General features: G+C 64.4%; 1 protein-coding gene across 3 annotated transcripts in view; it reads right to left on the bottom strand.

The window, feature by feature from the left end:
- Positions 1–259: 259 nt before the first annotated feature.
- DNAJB6 (DnaJ heat shock protein family (Hsp40) member B6) overlaps positions 260–11,335 on the bottom strand; it is a 52,531-nt gene continuing 41,455 nt past the window's right edge. For all 3 annotated transcript variants that reach the window (XM_024990472.2, XM_024990471.2, XM_024990473.2), the window contains 2 exons: positions 4,405–4,584; positions 260–1,298 (listed from right to left, as the gene is read on the bottom strand). In XM_024990472.2, the coding sequence (XP_024846240.1) occupies positions 1,216–1,298; positions 4,405–4,584 (263 nt within the window). In that variant the 3' untranslated portion in view covers positions 260–1,215. The remainder of the gene's footprint in view (positions 1,299–4,404; positions 4,585–11,335) is intronic.

The raw sequence follows: 11,335 nt of genomic DNA, 5'->3' as shown, positions 1-11,335 counted from the left end.
GGGGGCGACTCTGAGCCGTGTCCGCCTCCTACGGCCTGGGGTGCAACCGCGGTCCGCCAGGACGGACTCCTACCGCCCGCGCCTTCCCGCACGTCGGCAAGGCCGCTGTCTCACCGTCCCGTGCTCGGTGGGGATGCCTCCCCCTGCGGTCGCACATTTCAGGGTCTAGACCCCAAAACCTCACTGGATCCCTCATGATGATGGAGAAGAGCTGCTCTGTTTAATGACTAGTACTGGGGTTCACAAACGATGCCAAGTGTCAGTCAATAACGCTTACAGTTTATTCAAGTGGGTAGCACTTAAAATCCGTTATGCTTTCATGGTTACATTTTCCACACTAAGCATCAAACACTGTCCACTCTACCCCCCAAGGGCCCCGCACAACCTCCCCCCACGGTCACCCGAAAACCACACACATCACGCTTGCTCCAGGTGCCCACGCTCACGGAGCCACCCCGCACGCCCGGGCCCCTGGGAAAGGGCCACTGGCCTGTGAAAACCCCGCGGAAGCTTCTCACGTAGCCCTCGGTGCCCAGCCAGGGCGGCTGCAAAAAGCTGGGGACCCCTGCCCGAGGCGGGGAGCTCCCCTAAGCTCTAGTTTTCAGCTCAGCGCACGTGCTCAGGACCCAATGAGCCCAGACCCACACTAAGAGCCGGAGGTGGCCCCGCGGGGCAGAAGCTTGTAGACTCCCACCTTCCTGCCAGGAGAACAGCTCCGGGTCCAGGAGGAGATGGGCGAGCCGAGGTGGAACGCGGACTGCGTGCAGAGGACGGGGATGAAAACCGTCAATGTGAGGGCGACTCCAGCCCTCGAGCGGCCAGGTCGCCTGGGGAAGGTCTGGCTCCCTGAAGGTCCGGGAGGGGTCACCCGGGGTCGGAGGTCACCTTCACACAGCCCTGAGCTTAAATGGAGCCTAGATTCACACACGCAGCGGCAGAAGGAGAGGGCGTGTCAGAGCATGCACACGCACCCGGGCCGCGGACGGCCAAGGCGGCAGGACCCCGCGTGTGCGCCGGAGAGCGGGGGGCCGCGGCCGACCGAGGGGACGCGGGCGCGGCGGGAGGGCCAGGGGCGGCCGGCGGCTCCGCCCCCCGGCCCCCGTGCGCCCCCAGTGCTCCCCCCGCGCGGCTCCGCCCCCCGCCCCCCGGCCCCAGGGCGCCCCAGACAGGACGCGGGCCGCACGCGCGTGCACACGGCTGCTCCGCCGCGGCCGTCTAGAGGGGGCCCTTGGTCGGCTTCTTCTTCTTCGACTCCTCTCTGTGCTTCGGCTTCTTCCTCTTGCCGCCTTCTTTGAATCCTAAGGAGACAGGCGTGTGAGACCCTGCAGGGCGGCAGCGCGTGTCTCTAAACGTCCCCTCCCCGGCTGACGAGACACACCACACGGCAAACTCCGCCTGCTCCGTATCGGAGGCCCAACGGAGACATGAGCTGACTCGATACCTGGCGATGAGCGCCTCTCACACCAGCACCCCGGGTCCCGGAGGCCGAGTGCCCGCCCGCCGCCGGGAGCCCCCCGCCCCACGCCCGGCCCCACACCCCGCCCCGAGGCACCGGGGGCCCCTCTGCAGGCAGAAGCCCAGCGGTGACCACGTCCCGCCTTCCTGCCTGCCCGAGGCTGGGGGGGACGAGGGCCCAATCCGCTCGCCTTCTGGGGTTCTACCTGGAACCAGGCGCCCAGGGCCGCTCTGCACAAACAGCTCAGGGCGTGTGCGCGTCCACATGGACGCAAGGGGTGGGACGCTGAGTTTGGGGGAGAACAGACCACTGTGAAAATCCTGCCCAGAACCAGACCAGCGTCACTGCGGGTCTGTGAGCCGGCACACGTGGGCCCCTAAGCCTGAGGAGGCCACCTAAGCGTCCTTGGGTTTCATATTACGCAGCAGGTGCGGCTCAGAGTGAAACCACTGGGGCCCCAGTCTGTTCACAGGCCCTGCACCCACTCGGGGACCCCTTCTCAGAACCAACACCCGGTGGGCGGGCCCACTCGGGGACCCCCTTCTCAGAACCAACAGCCGGTGGGCGGGCCCGCAACGCCCGGGCCAGGTCTGGGAAGGTAAAGGACCGGTGCTGCTCTTAACTCAGGAGTTTCTGTTTCATGCTGAATAATGTCAATTCTCGTTTCTAACAGCTCCACATTCTGGACAGACCCCCGGTGTGTGTGGAATCCATAAATCGAGAACACTAATCCTTTCTCCACGTCTCGCTGTCCGGTTTACGGGTCCCGAGAGGCGTGCGATGCACCCTCTGAATAAAGCTGGGTTGGCCACCGCACTTGACAGGAGCGCCAGCAAGAAGGGGCCATCAGGGTGAACAGAGCTGCCCCATGCCCCCCGCAGACCGGCCCAACCCTGAACCACACGACACGGGCCAGGCCATCCACACAGGAGGCCCTCCTGGGACCCACAAGTCCAGCCCTGAGGGCTGAGCACACGCCCACGATCAGAACCCGCCCACGATCAGAACCCGCCCACCAGCCCCTCACACACCTCATGGGGGGTGGGGCACCAGACACACTGTGGGGGCCGCGCTCCTCCCCACACACTCCCAAGAAAACGAGGCAGAACACGGAAACCTGGCCGAAGTCACCGTGGGACCCTCCCCACCACACGGGAGCATGCCCCCCGGGAGCAGCTTATCTCGGGGATGGGGGCGCCCAGCAGGTTCCATCACTGCGCCAGAGGCTGCTGACCTGCTGGGGACCTGGCTTGCCCTGCGACCCAGCAACCTTTTCCACTGTCTGTTTCTGGAACCTTCCTTTGGAGCAAGCAGCTCTGTCATCTCCCAGTAAGATGTCAAAGAGCTCACTCCGGTCACACCAGTCACACAGACGTCCTATCTTGAACCCTTTGGTGGCTTCACGCTGGCACGCTGCTGCAGGCCTCGGGGCTCACTACGGGAGGCGGGCATGAACAGCAGGAGGCGGCCCTGCAGCGCCAGCGTCCGCCAGGCCCCCCGGCCGCCCCAGGACACAGGCGGGAGCAGCACCTGGCAGAGACGGAGCCCCCCTGCGTGCCGCATGTGTGAGGACGTGGTGTCAACAGCCTCCCACCTGCAGGCACCTGGGCGGGACCTGGCCAAGCGTGAGAGCCCAGTCACTTTGCTTTTCCTGCCGAATCCTCCTCTCCCGAGACCCCCTGCAGCAGCCACTGCCCTCCCCTGCACAGGCCTGGCCTCTGCTACCCACAGGCTGCACAGGCCTCACCGTGGGCCCCGGTTCCACCTCCTGACCAGACATCTAGACAAGCGCCCCGAGGCAGGCCTGGGCCCCACGCGGGAGGCAGGTCCTTCCAAACAGAGGGACCCCTTCCAGCCACAAGACCCCTATCAAGTCCTGTGTGTCCGGGAAGCTGGACTCATGGCGCTGTCCCCCACCACGTCCAGCCTGCGTGCCATCGGGGCCAGGAGGTGGCAATGAACCCAGGGAGGACGCCCGCAGGCCCATGCGAGGCACAGCAAGCCTGTTCTGAACTCACCCAGCCCTTCCATCCGCCTGTATTTTTCACTCGACCACCCAGGAGAAAGGTGTCTGCCATCCTTGGGGCTCTGCAGACCTGGCTCGGGGCCCAGCACACCCACAGTCCAGCGGGCGGACAGGACAAGCCCTGTCCTCAGGGGCAGACCTGGACCTGTTCCACATGAGGGGGGTGCCAGGGGGGCTACAGGCACTGAGCGCCCAGCAGGAAGTTCCAGAAGAAAGCAGCGGACCCTGTCCTCCCGGGTCCCTGCCTTGCCCCAGGTGCAGAGCCAACCTCACTGAGACGTCATTCTGACCCCGCGGATGAGGGGCCACCTGCCCTCCATCTCATGGCCAGCTGTGGTCAACCTGGCGACTTCTGGCCCTGAGAACCAAAACGATCGCTCAGAACTGAGGAGCGACCCCAACTACAGATTCCCGACGCCTGGCTCCAGACTCAGCCAGGTCCAGCCTGCACACAGCTGTGCCCTCAGACGTGATCCAGAATCTTCTATGGGGACCGCAGTTCACAGATCCTCCCCCCACCCCGGACCCCAAGATAACGTCGGGTCCAGAAGCTGAAATAGGGAGGAGCAGGGCCCGTGTGATCCCGGGCAGGACCCCTCCCCTGGGATAGGGGGGGCCAAGTCAGCACCCGGCACGCGGCAAGAGGGCCCCCGGGGGCAGGGGGCCCCAAGGCCGCGCCCGTGATCAGCACGAGGGCGGGCAGCGGGGCTCAGTCCGCAGACGGAGGGCTCCTGGGGGCAGGCCGTGCCCGCGGGCTCTGCCGAGACAACACACACATGCGGTGCTGGGAGCCTGGCGCCCGTTTAATGTGGCCGCGCCCAGCCGCCCCCACCCACCCGTCAGGCCAGCACGCAGCAGCACAGGAGGCGTCTTGGTCCTCGGGGGCCCCGCGGCGGCCGGGGGGCGGGGTCCCGGTGCACACCTGCGCAGAAGGCGCCCGGCGCGTCCTCGTCCTCCCCCGCGGCGTGCGCCGCTGGCCGGGGAGGGGGCGCGGGCCGCGGCGGCCGCAGCGAGCGGGCGCTGGAGCTGGCGGGCTGGGCGGGCAGCGCGCTCTGGCCTCGTCGTAGGCACTCCTCCGCGAAGGCGTCCTCGTCGGCCACACCTGAAAGCAAAGGACGAGACGCGCGTGAGCCGGGCCGGGGCCGCGTCCTCGCGCCAGCGGGGCCGGAGCTGAGCCTCGCGGAGAGAAAGGGGGAACCAGGCTGGGCCTCGCCGTGCTCAAGGATCCCAAAAGCCCCCCGCCGGCCCCGGGGCGACAGCGGGGCCATGCTGCGTGGGCATCGCCCCGGGGAGAGGGCAGGGCCGTCCGTGGGCCCTGCCGCGATGGAGGCGGCAGACTCCCCGCGTCCCCCGCTCAGGCCAGAGCGCCGCTGGAGCTCTGAGCCAAGGACCCCCGCACACGGTCACTTGTCACGGCAGACACACGGCCGAGCGCGTGCCTCCGCGCTCAGGGGCTGTGTTTCTATCAGTCTTTTCAAAAACAGGAGGAAGTTCTGCATGTGATCGGAACACCAGGAACACCGGAAGAAAACAAGTGGCAGCCGCCACCGAGCAAGTTCCGGCTTCCTTCTCTGCAGTCACAGAGCCCTACCTGAGGGCATGGCTGCAGCAGCCCAGTGACAGTGGGAAACGGGGACCCGGGTGGTGGTGGCACCCCCTGCCCCCCAGGGGTGAGCGCGCAGCCCCTGCAGGCCCGCGAACCCCACGGGGTCATCCACGCCAGCGCCCCTTGACTGCCCCGCCCACCGCAGACCCCACTCCAGTCCCCCTGCCCCGGGGGAGGACAAGACGACCACGATGCTCCCGAAATGAAAGCCCTGCTCTTTCGACGGGGCTGCGAGCACAGCTGCTGCTGCCCTGGTAACCGGTCCCCAGGCCCTGGGCTCGGTGCTGGGCAGGGGCGCGGGGCCTTGCCTCTGTCTTCTCCAGACGCGCCTCCTCCCCAAACCCCACACCTGCCCCGGCCGAGGAATCCTCCTCCCGCAGCACAGATGCTCACCCTCCAGACACAGGCCGACGCTGGGGAGCCCAGACCCGGGGCCTGTGCTTCCAGGGCTCCTGAGCGGACGCTGCGCCCTGCAAAGCCTCTGCCCACCCTGCAGGCCTGGTGGGCCCCTGTGGCGGGCCTCCACCAGCCTCACGATCCCCTCCAGCAACACACACACAGGCCTGGTGGCAGGGAGGGGCGCCTGGCAGTCAGCATGGGGCCCTGGCCACTCTCACAGCAGACGTCCACCCCAAGGGGCGCTGGCTGAGGAAGCAGGCCTGGCCGTGGCCCTCACCCCCGCCCCTTGCCTGCGCAGGGCTGCCTCACCACCCCCAAGGGGTCACCAGCGCCTCGAGGACATGGGCTGTGTGCATGAACAGAGCGGCTCTGGGACACGACCGTCTGCAGGAGGAAAGCGCCTGAGTGCAGGGGCCCGGGGCAGAGCAGGGCTGGGAGCTCCCAGGGGCCTGGGGCTGCGGTGTCCAGCACACACACAGGCATGACCCCCAAATACGCGGAGCACTCCGGGGGAGGGGCCCAGAGCCACAGCTAATACACGACCATCACAGTGACGTGACCTCCAATCCAGGCGGGACGCAAGTTGGGGAAGGTAGGTGGCCCGACCCTGCAGCTAAGGGTCACCCCCAAGCCCACGCAGGGCTCCAGTCCACCAGGCAGGAAGCGGCCGGCCGACCACTCGTGGGGGCTTCAACGTGCTTTTGCAGGGACATGTGCTGCCAGGTGGGGCCCAAGTGCCCAGGTGCTGGACAGGCTCATGCTGGGCAGCTGCGTGCCCGCAACGGCCTGGATGTAGCGGGGTGGGCATCCTGGGGGCCAGCCTGCTGCCGGTACCCACCTCGGACCCCCAGGGCCCGTCAGCTGTGCAGGAAGAGGCGGGGCTCCCCCAGCCCCGTCCTGCTCAGGGAATCCCACCGTGTGTCTGAGTGAGGGCGAGGCCAGCCTGCCAGGCCGTGCGCGGGATGCCTGTCTGCTCTGGACGGACTCCAGGGGCGCCAGTGCTCAGGCAGGGGGGCCCCGCAGGAGCCGCAGATCCCCTCCCGGCCCCAGCACCTCCTCAGGGCTGCACCTGCCGTTTGTCTGGGCACGAAGCTGTCTGGACACACCAGGCCCGACGAGCAGAGCACACAGGGCGCCCCCCGTCCCGTGGTCAGGACGCCAGCCTTTCACTCCACTGCGGGGGAGAGGGTTCAGTCTCCAGTCAGGGAACTAAGATCCCGTGTGCCCCGTGGCATATAAATAAGATGAAAAACATGTTTAAATTCGACAGCTGCTCTTATTTTTACAAAGGCACACGGTGCAGAACACACTCCAGGGCTCAGGGTCTGGCGAGCCCCCCAAAGACCGGGACCCCCTGTGGGCGAAGGGAGGACCCTCCTGGGCCCCAGGGTCCTCTCGGCATCCAGACGGCCATCTGACCCCCACCAGGGCACACACGCACCCTCAGGGCTGGAGCCCAGGGCAGCTCGTGCACTCACTAGCGCGGGGTGGGCGCCCTCCCGCACCCCAGGGGCACACCCAGCTCGGCGAGGGGCTCATGCTGTGCTGACCAGGAACCCCCCAGGCTCACACACGACTCCTGGCACCCTCCCGCCTGCCACCATGAAGCCCTCTCTCTCACAAGCACCAGGCCACAGGGTCTCTGAACTGGGCACCGTGCAGGGACAACGGAGGGGGCGTGGCCTATGGGAGCCCCTGATAAGCGGTGGTACCTGCACGGCTGGGCTCCTCACGGTCCCACGGGCTGGCCACCCACAGCGTCAGGAGCCCCAAGGCCCTGGGTCTGGAGCAGGGCGATCACGTCGCTGACCCCACAAGGTTCCCCTAAAATCCCACCTGTGTCACGCGCCAGGAGAGGGTCCTCGGCGGGGCGGGGTTGGGGGGCGCTGGAGAGAAAGAAACATGTGTACTGAGAACCTCTTCCCAGTAGTTCCGCCGGGTACTTTCTGAGAGAGACCCTTCCATGTGCGTCCACGCAAGCGCCCATTATGAGCCCACCATTACACGCAGAGTAACACTGGGCATTAACAGGTTTACAAACACGAGGCCACCATCCTCTTAGATGCAGAGGACATCATGCGAAACGCCCGGCGGCAGGAGGCTCAAGCTGAAATCAAGATTGCCGGCTGTGTGCTTAGTCGCTCAGCCGTGTCCGACTCTTTCTGACTCCATGGACTGTAGCCCACCAGGGTCCTCTGACCATGGGGATTCTCCAGGCCAGAATACTGGAGAGGGTTGCCATGCCCTCCTCCAGGGGATCTTCCCAACTCAGGGATCGAACCCAGGTCTCCTGCATTGCAAGTGATTCTTTACCAGCTGATGCCAGGGAATAACCTCAGATACGCAGATGACACCACCCTGATGGCAGAAAGTGAAGAGGAACTAAAGAGCCTCTTGATGAAAGTGAAAGGGGAGAGTGAAAAAGCTGGCTTAAAATTCAACATTCAGAAAACTAAGATCATGGCTTCCGGTCCCATCACTTCATGGCAAATAGATGGGGAAACAGTGGAAACAGTGAGAGACTATTTTCTTGACCTCCAAAATCACTACAGACAGTGAATGCAGCCATGAAATTAAAAGATGCTGCTCCTTGGAAGAAAAGCTATGACAAACCTAGACAGTATATTAAACAGCAGAGACATCACTTTGCTGATAAAGGTCCAAATAACCAAACGATGGTTTTTCCATGTGAGAGTTGGACTATCAAGAAAGCTGAGAGCCCAAGAATTGATGCTTTTGAACTGTGGTGTTGGAGAAGACTCTCGAGAGGCCCTTGGACTGCAAGGAATCCAACCGATCCATCCTAAAGGAGGTCAGTTCTGAATATTCAACAGAAGGACTAATGCTGAAGCTCCAATACTTTGGCCACTTGATGTGAAGAGCTGACTCACTGAAGACTCTGATGCTGGGAAGATTGAGGGCAGGAGAAGGGGACTGATAGAGAATGAGATGGGTTGTATGGCATCATGGATCTGACGGACATGAGTTTGAGCAAACTCCAGAGACGGTGAAGGAAAGGGAGGCCTGGCGTGCTGCAGTCCACGGGCTTGCAGAGTCGGACAGAACTGAGCGACTGAACCACCACCATCCTCAAAACCGTGCTCAGCGGCAGGTGACAGAGACCGCTCCAGAACATGGGGCTCCCCGGAGTGAGCTCACTGCACACCCTGGGCACTGGCAAGCCCACCTCGCGAGGCCCAGGCTGTGACCGCAGCTGGGACCAGGCCCGGGTGAAGAGGGCTCGTGCCTCACACGGCTTCTGAGCCGGAGAAACAAGCCCCCAGGGACAGCAGCACCGGCGGACATGGGCCCAGCTGGCGTCTCAGAGCCAAGGCCAGCCTCTGCCGGGTCTCCACGTGCCGCAGCCAGGCCCAGCCCGGGAGCTGCCCTACGGCCACGAACACGCATGGCAGGGGTCTGCAAGGTCCCCAACAACGGGCGTGTGCGCCCCCAACCCAGGCTCCGAGCCGATGCCCCAGACGTCTCCAGACTCTCCCAGGGCAGCGGCGTCCAGAGCAGAGACGGCTCTGCCCTCAGGGTGGCCGGGGCCGTGGTTGCCAGTGGCCCCCTCCCTGCCCGGGAGCCAGACACCCCACCCCAAGGGGGCACAGGACACTCCTGGCAGAGGCAGGGCCAGTGCTGGACACAGAGGCACCGCAGACAGCTGGGGCGGCCTCGCCCGCGTCGGCTCTGGGGCTCCCCGGTCACGCTGCCCTGGCCTCGTGCCCACAGCCTCCCCGGCACCCATGTCCTCCTGCAAGACCTGCCCCCGTTCCCAGGGCTGCGTGCATCCCCGTCAGGGTGGGAGGCCCAGGGCCCCAGCCACTCGCCCCTGGACAGGACCCGCAGGTCTCTGCTCAAAGGCTCTCTGCTCAAAGGCGGAGCAGGTCCGGGGCCAGCCAGCCCGCAGGCGTGGCCACAGGCCCAGCCCCCAACCCCTTCGGACCCAGGGCTAGGACAGACATGGCTCCTTCCTAGGAAAACCCAGGGCAACAGAGGTGCCCCAAGCCGCGAGGGGACGAGCCTCTGCGAGGCCTGGGAAGACCGTTCACCTCCCCGCATTCAGCCCACGGGGGCTGGCGCCTGGAGACAGACTCCGGGGTGTGCCTGCACTGCTGAGACGCCAGATCTGCGGGACCGTCACTGAGTCTCGCGTTCGCCACGCCGCGGGTCTCTGAGCCCATCCTCGGTTTTGGGCTGAAGGGCCTGTTTCTCACAGGGGCAACCGGTCCTCAGAGGCTTGGTCGCTCCAGGGAAGCACTTAGGGTCCTGATTTCAGGTGGCAGAAGGGCGGAACACACGCACCAGCCATGAGTCCAGTGCGAGAGGAGACATGCTGCCCGAGACCCCCGCCACCATTACGCTGCCTGGGCTGCAGGTCCCGATGGCAGACGCTGCCCAGGAGGCCGACAGAGGCTCTTCCCTAAGGACAGGGTGGCCCCAAACCCCCAGACCTGTCCCCACCCCCAGGAAACGCCTGCAGCCAGGAGTCTTGCACTTTGAGTCACAGCATTGGGCCCCACGATGCTCAACTGCTACACTCAGGGCCAGGGCCCCACACAGTGGGCATCCATCTCTCCTTCCCTGGGGTTCCCTCCGCACCCACGACCCCGGCCCCGGGACGACCCCCAGGCCTGCTGTGGACAATTCAACGATGGCCCAGGGCTGCTCCTCACCGAACAGAAACCTCCTCCAGAAAAAGCATGCTGTCCACCAAGGGTCACAGAACAGAGTGCCCCCACTGCAGGCTCCCACTGCAGGCCACCCAGCACCTGCAGGGGACGGCCCCCACCAACCCACCCACCACGGCACGGCACCAACATCCTCACGAATCCACACACCGCCCCTGTGGTACAACCTAAAATTCCACGAGTTTAAACCAGCAAGTGATGACGGCCACTGCCATCCCACCCCCACACCTAACGTCACACCTGCTGAAAACCAACCACACCTTGGCTTCTTTCTACAGCTTCTTCTGCGCTTTCCATACAACACCATCAATTACAAGACACTCCTCTCCTGTGATATTCACCGTGCTTTTTGTTTCAACAACTTGCTACGTAAACGCAAAGCAAGTCACTTGAAGGAAAGTCAGTCACGTCCAATTCAACCACCCAGAGTGGACTATTTTGGTGTCCCTTCTGCTAGCCTTTTCCCTGTGCAGGAGCTAACGGCTAATGCGCAGGAACTGCAGCCCGTGGATCATCCGTCCTGCATCCTCTTCACTTGGGAAACTAAACACACACCAGAAAACACCTGCCCCGTGGCACCAAGGGAGATAACATTTCAACACAAACCGCGACCGGCCGGCCCCTGTGCAGAAGCTCGGTGAAGTCAGCGAGCAGCTATGAGGGGAATGTCCCAGCAGCAGCCACACGCACACAGCCAGGACCCCAAACGCTCCGCTTCTTTCCTCAAATGGAGCCCCAACACAGGCAGGAATCTGGCTGATAACATGCAAATAAAAGCAAACCTCCTCATGTAAAAACAGAGTCACTTTTTCCTAATATGTACAACCCCCCAGGCCTCGGGGGTGGCTGCTTTTTGCTCTTCTGTGTTGAGGGGGTGGGGCAGGGTTAATCCCATGCTTCCCCACATCAGGAATCCCACTGACACACACTGGATTACTCAAACACCCAAAAATGCACCAGCGGCCTGAGAGGGGACCCCAGGGTGCAGGGCCTGGTATGTGCCGTTCTCATGGGCTCAGCGCTGGCCCCGCAGCATGGGCTCACACACAGCCCCGGGCAGGGATGCAGACCCACGGGGGCGGGGAGGGAGCCGGCCCCAGGAGACTGGGGCCAGGAGACACGGGGCACAGGCCTCAACCACAGGCAGACCGGGAAGG

Source organism: Bos taurus, chromosome 4, assembly GCF_002263795.3.
Source record: "Bos taurus isolate L1 Dominette 01449 registration number 42190680 breed Hereford chromosome 4, ARS-UCD2.0, whole genome shotgun sequence".
In the NCBI taxonomy this organism is placed as follows: domain Eukaryota; kingdom Metazoa; phylum Chordata; class Mammalia; order Artiodactyla; family Bovidae; genus Bos; species Bos taurus.
The sequence above is the reverse complement of the archived record's forward strand: the minus strand, read 5'-3'. Positions and strand labels throughout refer to the sequence as shown.